Raw genomic sequence first — 27,680 nt, 5'->3', positions numbered from 1 at the left:
GAACATATGCATGCCACGACATATTCATTTAACTAGTCATTGGGACTAACTAATCATGTTTTTAATCATCATTGGGACTAAATCACATACCTGCTATCTATATATCAAGAGAACAAGTATATCAATCAAATACATGCAAATATCAATGCAATAAAATAAGGTATGTGATTTAGGGAAACTCAAGTCCAAACTGACTCAAGTCGATCTCCCAATACCACATTAACTTATACCTTTCGTTTGCAGTTTCGGTCTGGAATCCCAATTCTGTCAATCCCTCAATCTGGCAATGGCAATATAAATAATATCATATTAATATACCGCTCAAATTAATTCCAATCTGATTAACAATTCAAAGTCGACGGTACAACCGCACAATCCTGATATCTCGGTCAATATAACATCACCAGATAATAATTTCCTCACTCAGATTCAATACCGATAAAATCTGGTATCATATCTCAGTCAATTAATTTCAAAAAATCCTAACAATTTCATAATCAGTCCGTTTCTTAATCTGACTTCGATTCTACGCTGTCTAACATGTCAAGAACAACATATATGACGTGTATTCAATTCCAACAACATCATAATTTCAAAACATGTCAAAACGTAGTAAAACTTACGTCCAGTTGTAGCCTACGTCGATAGGATTACAGTACTGAAGTCGGATTCAAAATCGGACGGACGCATTTTGCACAAAAGGCATAAGGATTTTCTATAACTTCACAGAGACTTTTCTCCACTCTTTTCTCGGAAATAATGAAGGAGGAACGAAGCTTTGTTACATATATATATATATTGCATGAACGCATGTAAAGCAAATGGCCGATCCTACATGCAACACGTCTCGCGCATATGCGCGAGGCGATAAACCCCAGCGCGTGTCTTCACGGCATCTCGCGCATATGCGCGCCCATACCCGGCGTATATGTGCGAGACCAATGCTCAAAATTGCCAACACTCAGGTTGTCTCGCGCATATGCGCGGGTACACGTCACGCATATGCGCGAGGCTCTCTGGACATTTCGCGCATATGCGCCCGGCTGGTCGTGCATATGCGCGAGAGCTCCTCCTCGCACATACATCTTTTTTACACGTTATCTCAAATCGTGTCCCGATTAATCCTCTTATAATCATGTCAAATTATAAATCAATAATTACAGATTATTAGGATCAAATTCTCGGGCATTATATTTCTCCCCCCCTACGATTTCGTCCCCGAAATCACAGGTAATCCATCATATCAATAAGAAGGTATGTAATAACACTGAACAAAATTTTACATCAGTGAAATAATGCTGGGAATTCTTGTCTCATATCTGATTCAGTCTCCCAAGTAGCTTCTTCAACGCCATGACGAGTCCATTGTACTTTCACCAACAGAATCATCTTCGTTCTGAGTTGTTTTTCCTTACGATCAATAATCCGGATCGGTTTTTCGACATAACTCAGAGATTCATCAAGTTCGGCCTCGTCTGGTTGAACAACATGTGAATCATCAGGGAGATACTTCCGCAGCATCGATACATGAAAGACATCATGCATTCCAGATAATGAAGGCGGCAAAGCGAGTCGATAGGCACGATCTCCTATCTTCTCGAGAATTTCATAAGGATCGACGTATCGTGGAGACAATTTCTCTTTCTTCCCAAATCGGACAACACCCCTGAAAGGAGAAATTTTCAGGAACACTCGGTCTCCTGTCTCAAATACCAACGGTCCTCGTCGAAGGTTGGCATATTTGGCTTGTCTGTCCTGGGCTGCCTTCATTTTCTTCTGAATCAACTTAACTTTATTGGTCATATCTCTGATCATGTCAGGTCCAGTCTCAGGAACTTCAGAGATATCATCCCAATATAATGGGATCGACACTTCTTTCCGTACAACGCCTCGAATGGAGCCATCTCAATACTCGTCTGATAGCTATTGTTGTACGAAAACTCGCAAAGAGGCAATGCATCTTGCCAATTAGTGCTAAAATCAAGCACTACAGCTCTCAGCATATCTTCCAATGTCTGAATCGTCCGTTCTGACTATCCGTCAATCTGTGGATGATATGCGGTACTCAGATGTAACTTCGTACCTAGAGTTTGCTGTAAACTCTGCCAGAAGTGCGAAGTGAATCGAGGATCACGATCTGAAACAATCGACTTCGGCACTCCGTGCAATCTAACCACTTCTCGGACATAAATATCGGCCATCTGGTCATATCTGTAGGTCATTTGTATGGATCAATCACGACCCAAATCGCATCACAACCTTTGGAGGATCTCGGTAACTGCGTCACAAAATCCATAGAAATGTGATCCCATTTCCATTCAGGAATGGACAAACTCTGTAACAATCCCCCTGGTTTCTTCCTCTCAGCTTTCACCTGTTGGCAATTCAGACACTTGGCTACAAATTCAGTAACATCAGATTTCATTTGCTTCCACCAATACTGTGTCTTTAAATCATTTTACATTTTCCTGCCACCAGGATGAATGCTAAAACGACTGTTGTGCGCTTCTGCCAGTATTCGTTGTCTCAATTCTGAAACATTTGGCACAACAATACGATTATTCACATACAAAACACTATCCCGAACCTGATATTCCGATTGATGACCAGCTCTGACCATTGCAATCGAATTCTGTACGTTCTGATCAAATTTTTGTGCCTCTTTGATTCTCAATATCAATTCTGGTTGAAGAGAAACAAAATTTAAGGTTCTAGTGAGAGAATTTTTTGAAAATGCTCTCTCCCTCCTCCAAACTTTTTTCAATCGTACTTCTTCATCGTTCGTCCGCCGATCTCAACTAAATTTGTCGGTCGTTCGTTCTCTGTTCAACGGCGACGGCGTCCGGCAGTCGGCGTTCTTCGATTAAAATTTTTTTTTTTTTTTTTTAAAACAACCGGCTACACTACGGTAATATCGCAATGCCAGCTAGGGCCAGTGGGCTTACGTCTTCAGTGCTTCGGAATAACAGTACAGAAGAAGAGGTTAAGATCGAGTTCAAATGGTTCTCGGCCAAGTGGGCAAACAGAGGAGGCTCGGTTCGTTGGACTGAAAGAACTAGGAATGCGACTTATTACCTAGACTTGGATCGAAGCGAGGCTCGGTGGTTCAGTTTTAAAATTAGAAATTTCATTACTCTTCCTCATTCATGCACGGACTTCTACCGCTTCAGGGGATGCAATGCAACGATCGTAGTACACAGATTTGTCAACAAAAGAGGATTGTTCCTGGAAATTTCTAGACTTAGCAATCACGGGAGGAAACAAACCATTATAATACCCAGTGGTTTTAAGTTCCAAGGATGGAGCAGGATTTCAGATATCCTTATTAAATTATTGTCAGGGAGTCAATCGACTTTGGGTCATAAGCAGGTCGAGCACAGCCACGTCCCTAATACTTTATTAAGGAACATGAAGAAAGCTAAGACAGGAGATCGGGCAACTCTTCAAGATCAGTCTGCGGATACGGTGGCCACATATTGCAAAGCTTCGGAAACAAACTGGGATGACGCCATTATAATCACTAGAGGAAGGGTGAACGTGTCTTGGGAGCAGGTCGCGAAGGTTATAGGTAATGATGTTAAGAGGAGAATCGAAATTCATCCTTTCCAAGCAAACAAAGCGGTTTGGTGGCCTTCTCATCGACAAGAATGGGAACATTTTACCGATTTAAAAAGAGGTTTCTTCGATGGAGGGGTGGCTTTGGATTTCGAGAGGTGGAGTTCTGAAATCGTTGGAAATTCTTCGGTTCTATGCTGCTGTAATAGTTGGATCAAGATTGCAGGGTTACCTTGGTACTTATGGACTTACGACGTTTTCAAAGAAATAGGAGAGCAATGCGGGGGCCTTTTGGAGATCAGTAAAGATACTAGTCTCCTTCGTGATCTTACTGCTGCGAAGATTAAGGTCAAAGGAAAAAGAGATGGATTTATTACAAACCGTATCATTCTGAATATCAACGGGGTTCCTAAGGATTTCAATATTACCGTTGTCAATTTCGATCGCAACGCTTACGACCTATACGATAAACAGACTTACGCTCAAGCTCTGATGAATGGGAAAAGGATTTTGGGTAGTGGGGAGAAAATTAACATTAGCAGAAAATGGTCGGAAGCTGGAAAACAAACTATAACCAACTTGAATCGAGAACCAGAGGTGGAGGTATTAGGGTGTACAAGCTAAGCAGCGGACAAGCCTAATGGATCTTCAATGAAGACAGCCAATCCTAAAGATAGAAAGGTGGAGAAAATTCTGCAGCGGATCTCACCAAAAAAACCAGAGGATTTTACTACCTCTCCTATTCATTCTTTGTCCAATGGAATCGGGGAGGATAATGATCTTAACAAGTGAGTTGAAGAACATCTTTCACCTAATATTTCAGTACGGCAGATTGACGCTTCCAACTACAACCACTCAAGCTCAAAGACTGCGGAGGAATTTTGGGTAGAGGAGACAGTCGGTGTTAAAGCAATGGAGGACTTGACCAAGAAAAGAGAGTGCGAGGTTGATGATTCAGACGACTTCGATCAAGAGCCACCTAAGGATGACCAATGGGATGAGGGATTTGTATCTTCGGAATGTTCGGAATCCGATAGTATCTTCAACTCTCAAGCAGAGATGCAGATTAACCACGAATCTGTAGATATGGAACTACAGAAGCTGTTTCAATTAGAAGAGGAGAAGCAGATAGACAACCAATCGTCGACTCAAGGTAACATTGATCCAAATGGGGGTAAGGCACTTTCTTGTTTTCCGTATTCCAATTCTAAGCTTCATTTTTTCCTTCATTCTTTCTTTCCCGCTTCTTTTATGGTTCTGGGTCAGTCTAGTGGGTTTTTAGGTGGGGGCCAATCATGTATTCCTGATAAGTTGGGGTCCGAGAGAGTACATAAGCAAAGTTTGCTTGAAGCAGAAGGTATCATGGCACAAGTAACACCTCAGAAAGATTGTACTTCTCTCACAAGTGAAAGGGTTGCGATCAAATCCATGGGTAAGCTTAGCAGAGAACTTGTTAGATTGCACAGCGGGGTTAACTATGAGAAAGGATCGGCTTCGAAGGGTCCCACTCGTCTGTTATGAAGATTTGCTCATGGAACATTAGAGGGGGAGGATCATCTCGCAGAAGGGCCATAGTAAGAACATTAATGCGCAAGGAAAACCCAGACATTGCAGTCTTCTTAGAAACCAAGAGCAATACAGTTGACAGGCAGTTTGTTTCCAGTCTCTGGAAGTCTAGATTTGTAGATTGTGTGTGTTTACCAGCTGATGGAAGAGCTGGTGGAATCATAGTTTTGTGGGATCCTAGAGTGATTGAGGTTTGTGACAATTTGATCGGGAATTACTCGGTATCAATTCAAATCAAGCGCAGGGATGATATTTTGTGGTGGTTCTCCGCTGTTTATGGGCCGTGTAATCCAAGGCATCGAGAAGTGTTTTGGGAGGAATTGGCAGGTTTGAATTCAATCTGCGGAGTCAGATGGTGTGTAGGAGGCGATTTCAACGTGGTTCGCAATTTGAATGAAAAGATTAATAGCAACTCGCTCACCACAAGTATGCAATGTTTCGATGCTCTCATTGAGGAGATGTGCCTTTACGATCCGCCTTTGTTGAATGCTAAATACACTTGGTCCAACTTCAGAGTCAATCCAATTTGTAGCAGATTAGACAGGTTTCTGTTATCTGAGGGATGGTTAGCTATTTTCCAAACACACCGACAGTTGGTGCTTCCAAGAATTACTTCTGACCATCACCCGATAGTTTTGGACACAAAGAGACTCAAATGGGGACCTTCACCGTTTCGATTTAAGAATGTATGGTTAACTCATAAAGCTTTTCAGCAGTCACTAGCATCATGGTGGAACGCCGAGGATTTTCAAGGATGGGCAGGGTACAGATTTATGAGGAAGCTTAGAGAAACAAAAAAAAGGGTCTCAGTATGGAATAAGGAATTCTTCGGTGACGTTAACATCAGGTTTAAAGAGCTGCAATTCGTGGTTTCACAACTAGATGAGCAGGAGTCAACAGGTGTTTGGTCAACCCAACTAAAACAAAAACGCAGGGATGTGCGAAGTGAGCTGGAATTACTAACTATACGAAAAATGCAAATGGAAAGTCAAAAATCTAATGTCAAATGGCTCACTGATGGGGATCAAAATACCAAGTTCTTCCATTCCTTGCTGAAAAACAGAAGAAATAAAGCGCTGATAGAAAAGATCGAGTTGGATGACGGGTCGTTGCTTACAGACGAAGCGGAGATAGAGGAAGCCATTATAGAATACTACAAAAAACTGTTCAGGAAATCAGAGCAAGTTGAATTGGGCTTAGAGGGATTGGATTGGAGATCCTTAAGTCCAGAGGATGCAACGAATCTGGAAGTGCTTTTTTCTGAGGAAGAGATTAAACGTGCGGTGTTTCATTGTGACGGAAATAAGGCACCGGGACCAGATGGTTTCAGTCTAGCTTTCTTTCAAAAATGTTGGGCCACGGTTAAGAATGATCTGTTGCAAGTTTTCGAGGAATTTTTCACGGATGGAATCGTAAATGGGGTAACAAATGAGACATACCTGTGTCTCATTCCAAAAAAACAAGAGGCCATGAAAATCAAAGACTTTCGACCGATCAGTTTAGTAACCAGCTTGTACAAAATTTTATCCAAAGTCCTAGCAAACAGACTGAAAGAGGTGATGAGCAAAACAGTGGCGGAGAACCAGTGTGCTTTCATCCGGGGCAGACATATAACAGATTGTTGCCTTATCGCAAATGAGGTGGTTGAGGAATATAGAAGGAAGAGGAAACTAGGTTGGATCTTGAAAGTTGACTTCGAAAAAGCATACGACAATGTAGATTGGAGTTTCCTAGATTTCGTATTGGATAAGAAAGGTTTCGGAACTAAGTGGAGGAAGTGGATTAAGGGTTGCGTGTCCAATGTATCATATTCGATTTTCATTAACGGGCGACCGAGAGGTAAGTTCAAAGGAGAGCGAGGACTCAGACAAGGAGATCCGCTATCACCATTCCTATTTAATTTGGTGATCGACAGTTTAGGGGGTTTGGTCGATCGAGCAAAATCCAGCAACACTGTTAGAGGCCTCGAGGTGGGAAGAAACAAAGTACAAGTGTCACATATTCAGTTTGCGGACGACACTTTATTCCTCGTTCAAACAGATCAACATTTGATGGCAGTAGTCGAAATCTTAAAGCTTTTTTGCACAAGATCAGGGTTGAATATTAATTTTGAGAAGAGCTCATTGCTTGGATTGAACCAATCGGATGTCACAGTACAGAACATGGCAAGAACAATTGGATGCAAGATGGAAAGTTGGCCCATCAGATACCTTGGGGTACCGTTAGGAGGTAACCCAACCAAATTGGAATTTTGGATGCCGGTCATTTCCAAGATGTCCAATAAGTTGGCTGGATGGAAGAGGGGTTTCCTTTCAAGAGGTGGTCGTCTGACACTGATTCAATCGGTTTTAAGTGCTTTGCCCACTTATTTTATGTCTTTGTTCAGGGTCCCCAACAGTGTGGCAAAGATTATGGAAAGACTAATGAGGAACTTCTTATGGGACGGAAATGATGGAGATTCGCACTGCCATGTCATTAATTGGAATCAAGTTAGCAAACCGAAAGAACAAGGTGGGCTAGGACTAGGTAATTTACTTCTAAGGAACAAAGCACTACTCGGAAAATGGTGGTGGAGAGGTGCAATTGAGGAAAGCCCGTTGTGGAAACAAGTTGTTGGCAGTATTTATGGAGTACAGAGTAACGGATGGGATTTGTGCGAGGCAAGGAATTTGACGTTTAGAAGCCCATGGAAGTATATCTCTCGGACTCATTCACTTTGCTGGAATTTGATTGGCTCGGTTATTAAGGGTGGAAATTTATTGAGGTTTTGGGAGGATAGGTGGGTGGGTTTGTCTCCTTTGAGAGAGTGTTTTCCTCTTCTTTATCTTCTTTCAGAGTCTAAGAACAAAACAGTAAATCATTTTTACTCCGTCCCAGACAGTTTAGGTCTATCTCCAGTTCAGTGGGAGGTGAGCTTTAGAAGAGGGTTGCACGATGCAGAATTAGAAGAGTTCACAAATTTATCTGGAGTGTTGCATTCGGTTACTGTGAGTGTCGGGGTTAGGGACTTCAGGGTTTGGTTGGGAGATGCTTCGGGTCTTTTCTCAGTTAATTCTTTTTACTCTTCTTTTTTCAACAGTAGTTCTACCTCATCTTTTCCTTTCATCGATAAAATCTGGAAAGTGCCAATCCCTCATAAGGTGAAAGTATTCTCGTGGATAGTCGCGTTGGGGAAATTGCAGACGAACGACAAGCTGCAGATTAGGAATCCTCATCATGAATTATGTCCTCAGTGGTGTGTATTGTGTAAACAAGATATCGAAGAACAGGATCACATTTTGGTTCATTGCTCTTACACGACAAGTATTTGGAACAAAGTCATGCAACACTTGGGAATTCAATGGACCGTTCCCTTCAAATCAGGCGATATGTACCTTATGGATCATTGCTATCTCAAAGGGAAAAGCCTAAACCAGTTCTGGCTGATCATAATTCATTGCTTATTCTGGTCGATATGGCTCGAACGAAACAACAGGATATTCAGCGACATAGAAGAGACTTCAGATAATCTGTGGGAAACAATTAAGATCAGAGTGGCAAGATGGACAGTTGCGTTTCCGGCTTTTAGCCATTTAATGTTATCAGATCTTGTTAGGGATTGGTGTTTTATCCTCTGTTGATTCTTGAAAGTTGAGGCTGTAATCTTTTTCATTTACCACGATTTGTGGATGGCTTGTCCACTTAATGTTGTAATATTTAACTAAATTTTATCAATATATATTAGTTTCTTATCAAAAAAAAAAAAATATCAATTCTGGTTCAGCTCGAATTGCATATAATCTCAGAGGCTGACAATCTGTCTCAAAAGCTAATCCAGACAAACAACAGTCTTCTATCAAATTCGAGACACCTATCGTCGATAAGGATAAAGAACATACCTTTCGACTCAGTGCATCGGCTGCTGCATTGGACTTTCCTGGGTAGTATTTGATTTCACAATCGAAATCCTTTAGCAAATCAAGCCATCTCCTCTGTCTCATATTCAACTCGGATTGTGAAAACAAATACTTCAAGCTCTTATGATCAGAATATATCTCAAATTTTTCACCGTAGAGATGTCGCCATATCTTTAAAGCAAAGACAATGGCTGCCAATTCAAGATCATGAATTGGGTAACGAGATTCATGTAGTTTCAGCTGTCTCGAGGCATATGCAATAACATGCCCTCGCTGCATCAGTATACACCCCAACCCTCGGTGAGATGCATCAGAGTAAACCACAAAGTCACCAGTACCTGAAGGAATCGTCAACACAGGCGCACTGGTCAATCTCTTTTTCAATTCGAGGAAACTGGTCTCACATTCTTCAGACCAAACAAACGGAGCATTTTTCTGAGTCAATTGTATAATTGGTTTGGCAATACTCGAGAAATCTTTAATGAATCGGCTATAATATCCTGCCAAACCCATAAAACTGCGTATCTCTAGTACAGATGTCGGTCTCGGCCACGAAATCACTGCCTCAACCTTACTGGGATCAACTGATATCCCGTCTCCGGATATAATATGACCGAGAAATACTACCTGTTTCAACCAGAACTCGCATTTCGACAGTTTAGCATACAGTTTCTCCGCCCTCAAAATTCGCAACACAGTTCTTAAATGTTCAGCATGCTCCATCACATTCTTTGAATAAATCAAAATATCATCGATGAAGATAATCACGAAATTATCGAGATATTTCTGAAAGACTCGATTCATCAATCCCATAAATACCGCTGGTGCATTCGTCAAACCAAATGGCATGACAATAAATTCATAGTGTCCATACCTGGTTCTAAATGCAGTTTCGAGATATCAGATTCCCTGACTCTCAATTGATGTTATCCAGATCTCAGATCGATCTTGGAATATACAGAGGAACTTTGCAACTAATCAAACAAATCATCGATACGAGGCAATGGATATTTATTCTTTACCGTTGCCTTGTTCAGTTGCCGGTAGTCGATACAAAGTCTCATCGACCCGTCTTTCTTCCTCACGAACAGTACTGGGGCACCCCAAAGAGATACACTCGGTCTGATATACCCCTTGGCCAGTAAATCCTCCAACTGTTCTTTCAACTCTTTTAACTCGATTGGTGCCATTCGATATGGAGCCCTCGAAATCGGAACTGTATCTGGCATCAATTCAATACTGAAATCGATCTCTCGTATCGGAGGCAATCCAGGAATCTCATCTGGAAAGACATCAGCAAATTCACACACCACTGGCAAATCCGCCAATGATGGACTCGATTTCAGTAAATCAACTGAATAAACCAGAAATCCATCCTGCAACAATCGAGTTATATTCATAGCAGATATCCAAGGAATTCTGGCACGAGAACCCTTACTATAAAATTTCCACTCCTCAGCCATCTCAGGACTGAATCGAACAATCTTGTGGAAACAATCGACTGTAGCCCTGTACTTGGTCAACGTATCGATACCGATAATACAATCAAAATCAGATATCCCAAGCACAATACAGTCCAACTCAATCTCATGCCCATCATACTGCAGTATACTAGATTTAACAGATTTTACTCACATCAAACCTGTCCCTAACGGAGAAGAGACAGACACTACAGCAGACAATGACTCAACAGGCAAAGAATACATCAAGGCAAATCGCTCAGATATAAATGTATGGGATGCACCAGTATCAATCAATACATATGCAGGATAACCAGAAATAAAACAGTTACCTGCCACGACATCATCAGGTGCATCCTGTGCCTGCTCCTCGGTCAAAGCGAGCAGTCGGGCATGCTGTCTAGGAGGCTGGCTCGCTGTCTGGCTCCCTCCTGGCCTCTGCTGTGACTGAGTAGACGGTGATGGCTGAAAGGAATGAACGGCAGAAGATCGTCTTCCTATCTGAGCCACTGATCCAGATGACTCAGCGGCCTGGGATCCCTGGGCACCTCGCTGTGGACACACTTGGGCAAAGTGTCCATGCTGTTTACAAATGCTGCAGTTGCCGAACACTCCTCGGCACTGCTCAGTGGAATGCTTCCCTCCACAAGTACTACAGTATGGTCCTGTATAACTCTGGCCTGATCAGTCTGTCTACAGCCACTCGAACTGGATGAGCTACTTCCGGCTTTCTTGAATTTCTTCCGCTTAGCTTTTAGGAAGTCTTTCTTCCCACTACCACTGCCGCTCTCAAATCGAGGAGCTGGTGGAGGCATCTGTGATCTCGGTGCTGAAGGTACAAACGAAGCCTCTTTCTGTCTCATCAGACCGGCTTCAGCTCCCTTGGCTCGGTTCAAGGCATCAGTAATGTTGTTTGGCCTCCCGGTATTCACCAAGGTAAAGATTTCAGGATTTAGGCCATTTATAAACTGGTACGCAACGACCTCATCATGTTCAGCTACGTGGGGAGCAAATCGAAGCAGTGTAGAGAACTTTGCCACATATTCCTCAATGTTTAACTGGCCCTGTCTCAAGTTTGCAAACTCGGCTCCCTTGTCCTTCCTATACGATACTGGAAAGAACCTTTGATAAAATTCAGCCTTAAACACATTCCAGGTAATGGCCGTACCTCGTTGTTCCAATGCCCGTTTCGTCGTTATCCACCAGTTTTTGGCAACGTCATGCAACTGATGTCCGATCAGTTTCACCCTCTTCTCATCAGTGTATTCCAAAGATTCGAACATCATTTCAATATCGTCCATCCAACTCTCACATTCCACGGAATTCTCCGTACCCTTCAAGGTCGGTGGATGGAAAGACTGGAACCTTTTCAACAATTTCTCCATGGGAGTAGCTGTCACATCCATGGGAGGATTTGAAGTACTACCCTGTTCAGGTACTCTTCTCGGAGGCATATCTGATAATCGAAGAGGTTAGTAATTCCAACTACCACATATCAGTTTCAATCTTCCTCGGATCATCTTACAGCTGATCCATTCCAATTAATACACAATACCATATCAAAATCAGATATTCAGGCAAACATGTATTAAAACAGGAATTCATGCTAGCAATCAAAAGCAGGAAAGAAAACCTCAATCTACCCCGCTCACTAGCTCCTATCTCAGTCTCAAGGATCTATCGCTCTGATACCACCTGTTGTGGGGACCCGGACGCTAATCATGTTCTTAATCATCATTGGGACTAATTAACCAATTATAATAAACAGGGTCTAAATTTTTTTTTTTTAAAATAATGCGGAACGTAGTGACATAAAAACATATATACATCTCAGTGTATAAAAGTACAAATCCTGTATCACATACATTTATTCAGCTAAGGTTTAACAGCTAATATCAAGTGTCCAACCCTATTTCTAATCCAAATCCGGAATCTCCACTCTAATCACGATCTCTCTTCATCTCTTCAACCCTGAACCTGCTCCACCTGTTGTCATGTATACATACAGACAAAACAACAGCCGGATAACTCCGGTGAGAATAAATCCCAGTATAAATCTACGAAACATGTAATCATATAAACAAATATAAAGCATGTAATAGGTAACAGCAATATGTATCAAAATCTGAAACATAACTAATAACAAACTGTCGACAATACTCGTAACTACACAATTTAGACTAGACTCAATCCTAGTCTAGGGATCCCGGTTTCCAGAAGTTGGCATTCCATATCGATCAACAGTAATAGAAGAAATACCGATTCTATCCACATCGATAGGGTATAGATCACCAGAAATAGAAAAAGGTCTGATTTCATCCACACCGATATGGTATCGATCACCAGTAATAGAAGGAACTCTACTTCTATCCACACCGATATAATATCGATCACCAATAATAGAAGAAGTTTCAATTCTATCCACACCGATACGATATCGATCAACAGTAATAGAAGAAACCCAAATTCTATCCACATCGATAGCCAATCCTCCGGTGACTGACTTTGGCTCTATCGCCAATAGACTATCTTGTAACATCGTGCAATGTGCCCGTGGCGATCCCGCCACTATCAGGCACTTCTGTTACAAGATTACTCGACTAATACCTGCTGTCTATATATCAAGAGAACAAGTAATCTGATACCTGCTATCTATATATCAAGAGAACAAGTATATCGATCAAATACATGCAAATATCAATGCAATAAAATAAGGTATGTGATTTAGGGAAACTCAAGTCCAAACTGACTCAAGTCGATCTCCCAATACCACATTGACTTATACCTTTCGTTTGCAGTTTCGGTCTGGAATCCCAATTCTGTCAATCCCTCAAACTGGCAATGGCAATATCAATAATATCATATTAATATACCGCTCAAACTAATTCCAATCTGATTAACAATTCAAAGTCGACGGTACAGCCGCACAATCCTGATATCTCGGTCAATATAACATCACCAGATAATAATTTCCTCACTCAGATTCAATACTGATAAAATCTGGTATCATATCTCAGTCAATTAATTTCAGAAAATCCTAACAATTTCATAATCAGTCCGTTTCTTAATCTGACTTCGATTCTACGCTGTCTAACATGTCAAGAACAACATATATGACGTGTATTCAATTCCAACAACATCATAATTTCAAAACATGTCAAAATGTAGTAAAACTTACGTCCAGTTGTAGCCTACGTCGATAGGATTACAGTACTGAAGTCGGATTCAAAATCGGACGGACGCATTTTGCACAAAAGGCGTAAGGATTTTCTATAACTTCACAGAGACTTTTCTCAACTCTTTTCTCGGAAATAATGAAGGAGGAACGAAGCTTTGTTACATATATATATATTGCATGAACGCATGTAAAGCAAATGGCCGATCCTACATGCAACACGTCTCGCGCATATGCGCGACCCTCCTCCGCGCATATGCGCGAGGCGATAAACCCCAGCGCGTGTCTTCACGGCATCTCGCGCATATGCGCGCCCATACCCGGCGCATATGCGCAAGACCAATGCTCAAAATTGCCAACTCTCGGGTTGTCTCGCGCATATGCTCGGGTACATGTCGCGCATATGCGCGAGGCTCTCTGGACATTTCGCGCATATGCGCCCGGCTGGTCGCGCATATGCGCGAGAGCTCCTCCTCGCACATACATCTTTTTTACACGTTATCTCAAATCGTGTCTCGATTAATCCTCTTATAATCATGTCAAATTATAAATCAATAATTACAGATTATTACGATCATAGTTGTCAAGGGCGCAAGGCGCACCGAGGCGCACAAGGGCTCTGGAGCCTGAGGCGCAAGGCGAGGCGCGCGCCTTACCGAAGCAAGGCGCGCATTTTTAATTTTTTTTTAAATATATTTATCTTAGAATAATATATTAAAATATGAAATAATTAAGTCACAATGTCACACAAAACAACAAAATAATTAATAAGTTCATAACAATAAGCAACACAATTAAAATTCTTCAATCATCCTGAGAAGTTACGTTTGGGCTTTTACATTTTAAGTTACTATTTAAAAAAACAGAGAAGTTGCATTTTCAAAATGCAACTTCTCTGTTACTGAATTTGTTTTTTAAAAAAAGCCTTTCCAAGGCGAGCCCAGGCGCGCGCCTGGGCGAGCCTTTGTGAATCGTTGCGCCTGGGATGGCCCCAGGCGCAACACCCACGCCTGGTGGCGCCTCTCGCCTCAAGGCGAGAGGCGCTCGCCTTTGACAACTATGATTACGATCAAATTCTCGGGCATTACATTGACTCTTCAATCAAGTCCTATTATCATTTATTTTCATTACATGATCATCGTTTCTATGGCAAAAACCGAAATCTACCAAGAATTTTCAGAAAACAAAACCTACAGATTTCGGACTTCATGATGCAGTTTCACGGGTTCTCTTGTTTTGTTGTTTCAGGTGGATGGTTCGACTCCAGGCTCACTAGGCTACATCTAGACATGTACTAGATTGCATTAAGACCATGTTGGTCCATTCAAACAAGCCCCATGCATGATAAAATTCGAACTTGACAGCAAATCTTCAATCTTGGCCATTTGAGTTTCGAAAAATGCTGTTGTGATGTCAAAGGGAATGGATCTGATCATGGCTGCCCTAGGGGCCTATAGCCATGGTTAGATCACTTCCCTAGCATGTCTAAGACGTGAATAAGTCGCCCTTTTGGTGGCTTGGTCCATGGTGAATCGGTCTTTACAAAAAACGCAAGAACAGCCCCAGCACCCCCTTCGGCCCCTCATTTTTGACAGCATGTGTATTTCGAATTTGGTGGAATGGTGTGGATCTTGGTTGGCCTATGGCCCTTAGCCACGGTTCATACCATACCCCTAGATGTCTAGATCGTGCCATGGTCAATCAAATGGCCACTGGAACGACACGAGACAGCAAACGAAGCACAACACCACAAACGCATGCAAGGTGTTCTCGGGTGAACTTTTCTGATGTTTGCTGGAATGTTGCGAATTGTGGTTGGCCTAGGGCCCTTAGCCATGGTTTAAATCATTCTTTGGGATGTTGGTAAGAGTATCTGGTCGGTGGTTCAAGCCCCAATGGCCGGTAGTCTCGAAAACGACACAAGAAAAGCACATGTACAGCTGCTGTATTTCTGGACAGCAACTTGCGGTGACGGTTCAGTGGCTCGTTTGAGTTCTTGGTTGGCTTTTAGCCCATGGCCTTGGACTGGACAGTGCCTCATCGAGTTAGGAAGGTCATGTTTTTGGCCGTTCGTGATTCTGATCATTCTTGAGGTCGTACGAGAATTTACGGTGCGATGTGCCAAATTGACTCTCGAAAGAGCGTTTCATGTATTGGCCTCCATTCACCTAGATTTCGACCCTTACCATTTTAGGGGTATTACTTTATCATTTTAAGCGTATTTTAATCATGACTATATGATGTTTCGGTGTTGGTTCGGGTTGGTTCGAAGTCATGATTAAATACGAAGTCATTAGGCACACTTGTCTCAGTTTTTGGATTTAATTGCATAGTTTGGTCAAGTAAAAGTTATTGCATCTTTTTCATGGCATATTTAGGTTGCAGCGAGCCTGGGAGCGATCCAATCCAATCAGTAAAATTATTACAGGATATTTAATTGTGTGAATTAATTATATTACGTGCAAAAATATTCATTTTGGGATTTATGCGATATTGCTTGTGGTCACTTTACTATCATGATTAAATCCAGTCGCCAGTTACCGGTCCGGTCATCAGTTACCGGTTATGAGAGCATTACTAAATCCGGTCGCCAGTTACCGGTCCGGTCGCCAGTTACCGGTCAGTTCAGTTGTTTCACCCAGTATACTGTGGCAGTAGTCTGATCAGACGTACATTATTAAATCCGGTCGTCAGTTACCGGTCCGGTTGCCAGTTACCGGTCAGTTCAGTACAGTGCAGGGACCACATGCGTAGACCATAATCTCACCAGAAAAATCATTACATGCTATTTCAGTACAGGGCTCCAACGAGCAAACATTTTCACTATGATTTTCAGTTCAGTTATGCACGTATTATAATTAATCATGACACGACATTTTTACGATATGCCTCGTGACACAGATATTTTCACATGCATGAAAGTTTACTAATTATTTACTTGTTATTTACAATATATGCATGTTGAGTCTTTAGACTCACTAGATTTGATTGTTGTAGGTACTGATGATGTCGAGACCGAGGGCGAGGACCAGCGAGCCAGCTCGAGTCGGCAGTAGTAGGACCGAGGACCTCAGTTCAGCATTTATTATTATTTGATTGTTCAAACATTTTAATTATCGTTGGATAAACTTTTACTGTTATTTCAAAAATGTTAATTTCTTCCGCTGCCACTTTGAACATCAAACTTTATCAGTTCAGTTATGAATGAGGCAATTTTAACTATTTAAAAAGATAATTTTAAATTTTCCGCAAATTTCCAAGGAAGGATTTCTAGGCCACTACAACTTCTTTGTCCATATTTGTAAGATCTGGCCTTCTGTCTATAACATACTGTTCTTCTTCCACTTCGAGTATAAGGATGAGTCCTGAAACTTTTCTTCTCATATTTCTGTGGTTTACTTCCAATAATTGTTGGAAGATCATTTTCCTTACAACACAAAGGAGTTCATTTGTTGATACCCCTTAATTTGTAATGCTTCCATATGGCACCATTCTGCCAATTTTCCTTTGAGAAAAGAGGCTCTTCGTGCCAACGTATCTGGATTTCCAGGTACGTATTCCCTTATGAGCATTTCTCTCTAGGGACTTGGCATTTTTGCGAAGAAAAGCTGCATAGCTATATCTTCTTCGACTCCTGAATTCCATCTATATTTAGTGAATAAAATAATGTATTCATCCACCAAACATATGTCATGTAATTCAAGACTATATGGAGTTTGAGTATATTTCTTCCTCTTCTCTGTATCTTGACTGTTAAAATAGTCTACCCCTATAAATTGTGCTTTAAATATTGTAGCCATTTTCCCAGCGATCTCACTGAGAGATTCACCAGACTCTTTAGTTTCTAATGAAGTCATGTCCCAAGCAATCTTGATTCTTGACTGATCCCACAAGACTCATTTCTAAAAGTTTAATGAATCCTTCTCTGTTGAGATCAAGTGTTCCTGCTGCGATTGTCATAGCAGATGTCCAGTCATCTATGAGATCTTCTCTGTTTTTGAAGTCTAATACATCAAGGTTAAGCATAATCCTATAAGGATGTATAGGATCTCAAACAGTTTTCTCATAGGGTGTTTGGTGCAAGGGAATTTGACTTCTCCTTGTCCTTGTTCCCGCTGGTGGTAACCATCCTCCTGAAGTTCTTTTACTAAAACTTGGTTGTTGTTCTAGTTTTTGAATTCTCGTTTGAATATCTTTTAATATCCAAAGAATTTCTTCTTTGTTTTCAAGGATCTTTTCAACTCGTTGAGGTACAAATTATAGCATATTGCCATAATTTTGTACTGTTTTCTGGATTTTCCTAAGATCTGAGGAGAGCTTGGAGGAATCTGGTACTATCTCCAGAAACTTATTTGTTTGAATCATAAGTTTACCTGAGGGTTCTGTAACGTCCCTTTCTGCTTCTGATATCTAACAATAATTAGATGCTCTTGTTTATATTACAAAATATTGGAATAATCCTTGTAAATTATTTTTCTCGAATTTAAGTTCGCATTCATAATTTTTTCGAAATTCTCCTCCTCAAACATTTCGTTTCTCTATAATAATAAATCACGTGTTTGAAATAAATCAATCTAAGGCTCTGATATCATTTTCGTACGCGCGGGGATCAACTAAAATCAAATAGGGAATACGGGTATTTTTAGCATTTTTAAAGAAATATTCTATCTCCAGGTATCAAAACCAAAATCCTTTCTTAACATATACTGAATTTCAATTTACCCTAAAATGATCAAGACAGGGATACCGAGTAGATAAATTGGCATATTGGTATAATCTAATCACTCTGTCATCATAATTACAAGTTTAACCTAACATTTGGGTCTCATTCCAGATTGAGTTTTTAGGCATTAAGCAACAAGTCTTGAGCTTCGGATATAAAGAGGGAATGTAAGAACTGCCCGTCACTCGTTCTACTTAAAGAGGGAAGGATATGGTTCATAATCCGCCATCCGTTTGTTGATGTGCCATTTTGAGTTGGCGAAGTTTTAGGTAGAAAAGAATTTTGGTCTGTTCAAATATTTTCCATAAAGTAGTGGTTGTGGGTTAGTGGTATTATGCTGTTGTTTTACATAAGAGGATAGCTGTCTGAAGAGATTTTCCATTTGAGAACATGACAGATTAATGGGGATTTCCTAAACGGGTAAATATTAGGACAGAAGGTGTCTCTGTTTATCTGATCTGTGGAGTTAAGTATTGTGATTTGTGTTTGTATATGTTCATCGATCCACCATAGCTTTATTTGAAGTTTATAGGTTCAATCATGCTTCTGGAAAAACTTGTGCTGAACTTCCACCAAAGAAGATCTTGTGATTAAGATTTAAGTCATACGTTCGAACTTTCTCTGTCAATAGCTTTCACTAATCTTGATGTTATATATTCTGCACTTAGTTTTCCTTGTTTCATATGCTTCGTTTACAACTTCATTTTTATGTGCATTTCAAATTGCTACGACAGCTGAATCTCAGCAATCCTCTTCACGCAGCTCATTCAGATACAACAGTCGCGAAGATGCTCGTGGGTAACAAATGTGATTTAGAGAATATCAGAGATATCAGTGTGTAGAGGAAGGCAAAAGTTTTGCAGAATCAGAAGGATTGTTCTTCATGGAAACATCAGCATTGGACTCAACAAATGACAGCAAGGCTTTTGAGACTGTTATTCGCAAGATTTATAATAATGTCAGCAGGAAAGTCTTGAATTCCGACTCTTACAAAGCAGAGTTATCCATTAACAGGGTTTCCTTGGTCGATAATGGCAATGATGGATCAAAGCAAACCGGAGGATCCTATTGCTGTTCACCGTGAATGAATATTTGTTTAATTCTCAAATTTGTACAAGCCATTGGCATTCTTAAGGTGGGTTTCTTTATTTTATTCAGTTCATGAGTTTGTTGTTTTATGTATTATTTACATTAAGATTCTACAAACTTGAAATATATATTGAGAGCAATTTTTCACTTTTATGAACTGGGAAAATTTGCTGCCATTATAGGTAAAGACTTGAATTATATTTCATGTTAGCCCCTAGGGGCATAGGCCGTGTGGTAAGGGCCTGGAGTGAAGGACTGTTAATCCATATTGGCAAGGGTTCGAGTGTCAGCTCTCCTTTTATGGTGAATTGCTCCAGCCAACCTCTCCTCTGGGTACCTGCTGTCAGTGCATAACACTGATTTACCTCTCCATTCACGTCGGGGCTTGAGGCGGCTCTGTGTGGGGACCCCACCCTTTTTTTTTTTTGAATTATATTTCATGTTCCGGAAATGTAAATCACAGATGACACTCTTTGTTTATTGAATTTTGGTGACTATTGAGTCGTTTATTTGATTTTCTTTTTCTCATTAATGCTTATTTTAAAATAAGCATAAGTTTTCATCTTAGATGTTAGGGGTGGGTGTGTGCTGATTCGCCTTTGCAACCAATACCAAAACCGAAATCGAAACAGAAACCTTCCAGGTGAACTTATTTTGTTATCCCTTCTCGCGCATGTAAATATGAATTTTATTTAGGCATACTATATTTGATTAGACCTTTTAATAGCAGAAGATAAAATATGACTATTTATATGCTTTGTAATTGATATTTTTTACCTTATTTATACTCTCTTAATGTTTATTGTGTTAAAAAATAAAGCAATCTTAAACCAAATTAACTACTTAATAAGGTAAATCTCACATTAAAGAAATAGAAAAATAATGGTTTGCACTGTGTTTTAGATCGAAATCGGATTGTATTTATCCGATCAATTTCGATCTAGTTTTTTATGACATGTGAACTCGTAACCGTTATTTTTTTGTGCGTACTGGGTGAAATCACGAGCTAACGGCAATAGCTTGCAAGCCATGTTAGTCAGGTAAACTGTATCATGCAAGTCTTATATGACAGTTTTTCCGAGAAAATGTTGGTAAGGAAAATCGATCTCTTGACTATTAGTCATGTAATGTTCGGTTTTCTCTACAAATTATTAACTCGTATTATCTTATTTATTAATGTTTTGAAGTATTGCATCGATATAACGTACATTAGTCTCGTATGCATAGTGATTACTTTTTTTTTTGAACAGTGCATATTGATTACTTTGATATGTGATACGAGGAACTAAGAATACGCCATGTTTTCATGTATATGATATGTGTAAATTGGAATATGATTACGTTAATTGAAAAATAACATGCAAAGAATGAAGGATGAATTAATTGTGATGTTTAGAGATTGATTATGGATATGAAAATGAAATTGAGGAATAGAATGTAGAGCGTGAGAGTGATTGAAGTGCAAAAAATGATATAAAAAGTATGTCACTGGTTAATTTGTTTAGCATAAAAAATCTGAATATTAGTCCAAATGATATGAGTTCAATTTATTTAGAAATCCAAATCTAATCAGAAGAAGGGCCAAAACCGCCGTGAAGTGTGTTATGTGTATCGTTGTTACTGCACCGAGACATATTAGTAAAATGAGCACAACTTTTTGGTAAGATCTTCAAAATGAGTAAGTGCAATTGCAAATTAAAAGACAAGACATAAATGATAAATCTACAACTTTTATGTGACCGTTTTTGCAAATTGGGTAAAGAAAATATGTTTTTGGGCATGGAACATTGTTCGCCACATTTGAGACAGTAAGATTCGAAATAGATGGGAACGACCGTCCCAGCGCCCCTCAATTTGGAAAACATGTTTTAACGGTCTTTAATCGGGTTTTTGGCTTTTATTCTTCATTTTTGTCTCCACCAAACACGAGATTTGACAGCAAAAGACGAGTTTCCGCCTCTTCCTCCAATTCTTCCAAAAATCTTCCTACAATACTTCTTTCTTCATGAAATTGAAGTGAAATTCAACGTTTGCGCGGAAAAGTGTTCCTAGGTAAGTCAGGATTTTAGAATTCACGTGGTCACGTGGCTATCACATATGCTCTTCTCAAACACATGCCATTCGCATTCATTAAAGAACCGGCAAAATGAACGAATGCAAACAGATAAACCAACCCTTCTACAAACGTAAATATTGAACTACAATCTGGAAAATAACATAAAAATTAAAATTATACACATCAACATCACACACAAAATTCAAAGCATTGTCAATTCTTCGAAGAGTGGGTCTCTTGTGACACGATCTCACGAATCTTTATCTGTGAGACTGGTCAATCCTACAGATATTCACAATAAAAAGTAATACTCTTAGCACAAAAAGTAATATATTTCATGGATGACCCAACTAAGAGACCTGTCTCACAAAATACGACCCGTGAGACCATCTCACACGAGTTTTTGCCTAATCCAAAACCACACCTTCGAAATAATTCGATGGGTTTAGGGTGCAACTAGATCTGGGAGAAAAAAACATTTATCATATTTGTGTTGTAACAAATTGGCAAGAGAAACATGTAATCTAGGAAAATAGGTTCAAATTCCTCCATTATGGAGGATGAAATCTTCTCCAACCGTGCTCTATTTGTTTCCTCCATTTTAGAGTATGCAACATTGATCCTCTATTTATTGAGTATCACTGTTCATATAGAGGATTGAAAATGAGTGGGAAATAATTACAAAATAGATATTTTAAAAATTGCAATATAGTCCTTTTGATTTTTTTAGGAAAGTATCATTGTTCATCGATCGACTGGTGGCTTGAAGAAGAAAGGATCGACATTTTTTGCTTTTGGGTCGACCTTGTTGATCAAACGTTGTTTTACTTTTTTAATGAATTAATTATAATTTACTATTTATAATAGTTACCAAATGGAACTAATGAATAATTTAATGACAAAGAAATACATAACACAATTTATTACAAACACTTATTATCGACTTAATTTAAATTGATAAACATGTGATATTTTTAGACATAAAAACGTAGACAATACTAAAAGTGACATATCACCAACGATAAAAAAAAGACACACACACACACAACAATAAAGAAACATACTTTTAGTCATTGCAATCATGAGAGTAAATTAGTATGGTGGAAGGTCGGACTCGGATGGTGAAGTTCCTCCGAGGAACTCCAAAAACGGTGTAGAAGTCCGGTCAGAGCAATCCCCTGTCTCCATTCTTTTCTGCCAAATTTTTTTTTGTTCTTTTATCAAGTATGCACAGACTGATTCATCAACGCACATAGGGTTCATCCTTAGTATTTTATTTTCTTCCTTAAAAGCCATTATCGCATTCCTTTGTTTCTCAATATCAACGAGTTGTTGTCGATGTACCTCAGCATTCTCCATCACAGCCACTATTTTCTCAATACATTTGGCCATGGTGAAGATGTCCTTCAATTGTTCTTCAGTAGCTTTTCTTTTGGCTTTGGCCTTTTTTATGCCATTTGGACGTTGAGAACTTCCTCCTGACAGATTATCTTCATCCAAGTTGATAGCAAACCCAGATGCCCTGGAGAATCGGGTGTCGGTGATTCAGTGTTGGGAGAATAGTCAGACTGGGATGAGTCGATACTCCCGTGGTTTCGTATGAAATTAGGTAAAATAGTGTGAGGCCCAATATCTAAATAAGTAAGCCCAGCCCATTTCCTATTTTATTTATTTAAACCCCAACCCATTTGAGTTAATGAGATCGCTCATTCCAGAAACTCTTCTCCAGCCTTGCTCGTCGTCTCTCTACTGTTTCTGCAGCAAGCGTGAATCATTCCAGCGGCCAGAAATTTAGCGCAGCAGCTTAGCAAACTTTCTTCCTCCATTATATTAGCTTCTTTCTTGCTAAAGATTGGAAGGTATTGAGCTCATTTGACATGATTTCCAGCAGCTAGGTGCGTGAGTTTCGATTTGGTTTTGGGTAAGCTTTTGGCTTCGATTCTTGGTTGTTCTTGGTGTGTTAGTTGGTAAAAGTGTAGTATTAAGCTTTTCCCCTAATTTCCAGCTAGGTTTCCGGCGTGAACAGTAACTCCGGCGACTTTTCCGGCGAGCCATCTTCGCGAGTTCACCATTGTGTGTTTAAGCTTCGTTTCTTGAGGTATTAAACTTGGAATTTCAGAATTTGTATGGGTTATATAGGCTGCCCGGGTTTCGATTTTTAACCAAGCCGATTTAATTTGATTTAGTCGGTTAGAATGCATTATATTAATATAGATAGCGAATTTATATTGTAGGTTTTATCGTTGGACGAGTTTCATTCGATAGCCTTTAAGATTTACCGGGGTATTGTAAGTTGTAATTGAGGTACGCTCAAACCTATATCATTATGACGGTTATATTGGCGTGTACGAATATTCGGTGAATGTTGTTTGCTATGATGTGCATTGAATGTTTATATTGTTGCATTCATGCATAAATTGTATTGGCATTACATATTGAGCCTTGACTCCTTTGACGGCTATTTATGTTGATTCTGTTGAGATATATTGAGTCATCAGAGGGACGAGTGGATTAGGATTAGCCACATTCCCAGATGACAGCTAGGGACGAGCGACTTAGCTACTCGCATTCCCGATGCTACGTGCATGGACGAGCGGCGATTGATGCTGCATTCCTGGCACGGGTGGCCACTGTTACTGTTGATGATGCTATTCGTTTGGACTCCATTTGGTATCCATTATTCCGTTGTTACCATTCATGCATCGCATATCATTGCATTTACTTGATATTATTACATGTCTTTTATTTACGTCATGATTTTACTGGTTTGTCGTACTGGGGTCCGACCCCTGTTTTCTGTTGATGTCGTGGTTGTTTTTGATGCCATAGCAGGTCACTCCAGGGGTTTTGACGCGTCTGGTGGAGCGTCAGCGAGTGGAACCCAGTAGTCAGTCGGTTTGTGTCAGAGTTCCCAGATATTTATATATTATACTGGTTTGATACATTTGCCAGGGAGATGCCCTGTGTAGCTATATGGTGATGTCTTTATGTGGTTTGTTGTGTCTAGTCCTGGCCAGTGTGGCTGTAGGATATTTGTTTGGTTGGTTGTGAACTTGACGTTATTTTCGAGCGTATATTGTTGTTGTTGTGTTGAGAAATTTTTGGGATGTCCTACTTACGGGGAGGTCATGCCGAAATTTCTGTAGGCCCTAATGAACGTTTTAAACTCGTTTTCGCTGTTTACACCATTTAATCATTGTTGTTTGGTAATTAAATATTAATTAGTGCACGGGCCCTGACAAATAGCGTTTGATGACCTAAACTTCTCTTGGTCATTAAGTAAAGACCATACATGATCCAATCGCCAAGTCGACTCAGCTGATTACTTAAATAAAGCTTTTGCTTGATCCAACTATAACAAGGTATGAATTGTATCTTAGTTACATAATGTAAAAAATATAATTTCACAGAAATATGATAAAGAAAATTAATTACTCACAATGTCTTTCTCAGAAGCACTACTTGGATGGCTAATTCCACATGGCTAACACATGAACTAAAGTATCGGACAATTTTGTTTATGTTGAACCAGCGACATTGGAGGGCCTTAATAGTTCGAGGCTTTGTTGATTTACCGGTTAGTTGTTTGTTGTATGTAACTGCCACTCGTGACCATAACCTATCGCGTGATTGTTTTATACCAATTATTGGATTTTGGGAGACATCAAGATAAGCCATCACGAGTAGTTTGTCCTCCTCAATTGAGAATGCAACACCACGTTTAGATGAAGTCATTTGATCGTAAATAATTATTCAATTTGTAGGAGTGGTGTCATTGCTTTGAATGATACTTCAATTTATAGCCAAAACATTTTGGATAAGAAATCTGGATCAACGGTCTAAATTAAATGATATTTGATCTGACGGTAGAAATTTAAAATAATTAGATTGATTTGTTTTGGGATATGAAATTTGATTGCAACGTGACAAACCACCCTTCAGTTGGCTTTTATTGGAAATACATAGCCCGTGACAGCTGGTATATAGACAAAAGTTGATAGATGAGTCGTCTCTGATTACGACTAGACACCCGTGCCAGCTGACTGCAACGTGACAATCCTTCAGTTGGCTTTTATGGAAATGCATAGCCCGTGACATCTGGTGTATAGAAAAGAGCTGACAGATGAGTTGTCTCTGATTGCGACTAGAATACACGTGATAGCTGACTGTAACTAGACAACCCTTAGTTGGCTTTTAGGGGAAATGCATAGCCCGTGACAAAAAATGTGGAAATGCATAGCCCGTGGCTTTATTGAAATGCTTTTAGTGGAAATTCATAGCACGTGGCTTTATTGAAATTCTTTTATTGAAATGCTTTTATTGGAAATGCATAGCCCGTGGCTTTATTGAAATGCACAACCTGTTACAAAAAAAATTGAGTTGGCTTTTATTCCATATAATATTTAAAAGAAATTAAAATATCTAAAATAACTAAAATAAAAAATGTCATCACTTATTTAAAGACCAATGGCTTCTTCATAGTTTACTCATCTTGCTCAAAAATGAATTTTCATGAGGGAGGTCCTTCAAGTTTTTCATTCTACGCGTCTTCGTCGTCATCTGACGGCGAAGATCGACCTAGTGCCAACATAAGGAATGAGTTAAATTGCATTGATGAACAACAAACGGTTTTAAGCCAACTCATAAACAGTGCTACCGTTGTCTCCAATTACTTCCAATTGCATCATCGAGACTCGATCCCTAGCCATGTTGTGATTAATCAAGATAGATTAGCCGCTGAACAACGCTTGTACAATGACTTTTTTTTTCTGCGTCTCCAATGTACAATGAATCAATGTTCAAGCGACGTTTTCGAATGTCTCGTCAGCTATTCTCACGAATTATGAAATCCATTCAACGACATGATAATTAATTCGTATAGAAAGTAGATATGTTGGGGATGCCCGGGTTGTCCCCATACCAGAAGATAACAGCCGCAATGCGTATCTTAGCATACGGTGTGGCGGCAGATTCAACGGATGAGTATATTAAAATCGAGGAGTCTAATGCGATTGAAAGTTTAAAAAGATTTTGTCGGGCTGTAGTGGAGGTGTTTGGTGACAAGTATCTTCGGTCTCCCAATGCTGATGACATTGAAAGGATTCTCCTTATTAGAAAACAACGTGGATTCCCAGGGATGCTGGGAAGCTTAGATTGTATGCATTGGAAGTGGAAAAAATGTCCAACAGGTTGGGCTGGACAATATGCTGGTTTTAGCGGAAAACCAACGATCATTTTGGAGGTCGTAGCAGATTACGAGTTGTGGATATGGCGTGCATACTTTGGTTTGTCAGGTTCAAAGAATGACATTAACGTGTTGTCAAAATCTCATCTCTTTTTTAGTTTGGCCAATGGGGTAGCTCTCACCGCTAACTATGTCGTTGAAGGAAAAGAATACACTATGGGATATGATACCCCATGGATGGTCCCACTACTCCTGGCCCATCCCAAGCCCAAATAGAAGACAGGCCCATGTATTATCCTATAAATACCAGGTTTGAGTGTTTAGTTGATTCATTCACTATATTGTTTTCAGCAGCACACTTAGCTGCTCCCCCCATATATCCTCAGTCTTTGACTTGAGCATCGGAAGGGCTACGCCAGAAGACCCTCTTGGACCCCTTCTAACGATCTTATTTGTGATTTCAGGCTCAGGGTAATTTCAAAACCTGCGTTTGGATTAGTGACACTTATTGGAAGCAGACCCTAAATATTTCGTGAGTATCACTTGGCGTTGTCTGTAGGAAAATTTGAGTTCAGACGTAGATATGGTAGGAAAGAAAGGGAGTAGAAGAGCTATCTCAGCATCATCACGTACTCAGAGGGGACCCGAGCAATTTCATGTTGAGACAAGACAGGAACAACTGCATCTTGAGACGAGACAGGAACAACCTCGTCAAGAAACAAGAGCAGAGCAGCCCCTTCACGAGACAAGGGTCGAGAAAACCCGTCCCAATGAGAATGTGGGGAACTTGACCCTAGAACAGTTGGGTCAATTTATCACCCAAACAGTGGATGAGGCCATGAAGAGGAATCAAGAGTCTATGTTTGCAGAAGAGCAGGCCGCTCACCAGGAGCGAGAGGAGAATGTGGAGGGCACCAGAGCCGGGTTGAAGAAATGCGGACCCTTCGAAGTGGGGAAGTTAGTGAGATAGGGGAG

At 40.1% G+C, this 27,680-nt stretch overlaps 1 protein-coding gene and 1 pseudogene across 1 annotated transcript; one reads left to right on the top strand and one right to left on the bottom strand.

Annotated features, from left to right (window-relative positions):
• The window catches only part of LOC140833072 (ras-related protein RABA5e-like), a 30,410-nt pseudogene extending 10,571 nt beyond the window's left edge, over nt 1–19,839 (top strand).
• A 2,773-nt stretch (nt 19,840–22,612) lies between these two features.
• Nucleotides 22,613–23,230, bottom strand: LOC140831409 (uncharacterized). The gene is made up of 2 exons (XM_073195164.1): nt 23,199–23,230; nt 22,613–23,042 (listed from the first exon to the last, which is right to left on the bottom strand). The coding sequence occupies exons 1-2, from the start codon at nt 23,228–23,230 to the stop codon at nt 22,613–22,615; spliced, it is 462 nt and encodes a 153-aa protein (XP_073051265.1).
• Nucleotides 23,231–27,680: the final 4,450 nt, after the last annotated feature.

The sequence above is a fragment of the Primulina eburnea genome, chromosome 5 (assembly GCF_022965805.1).
Source record: "Primulina eburnea isolate SZY01 chromosome 5, ASM2296580v1, whole genome shotgun sequence".
Lineage (NCBI taxonomy): Eukaryota > Viridiplantae > Streptophyta > Magnoliopsida > Lamiales > Gesneriaceae > Primulina > Primulina eburnea.
This window is presented reverse-complemented; position numbering and strand designations above follow the sequence as displayed.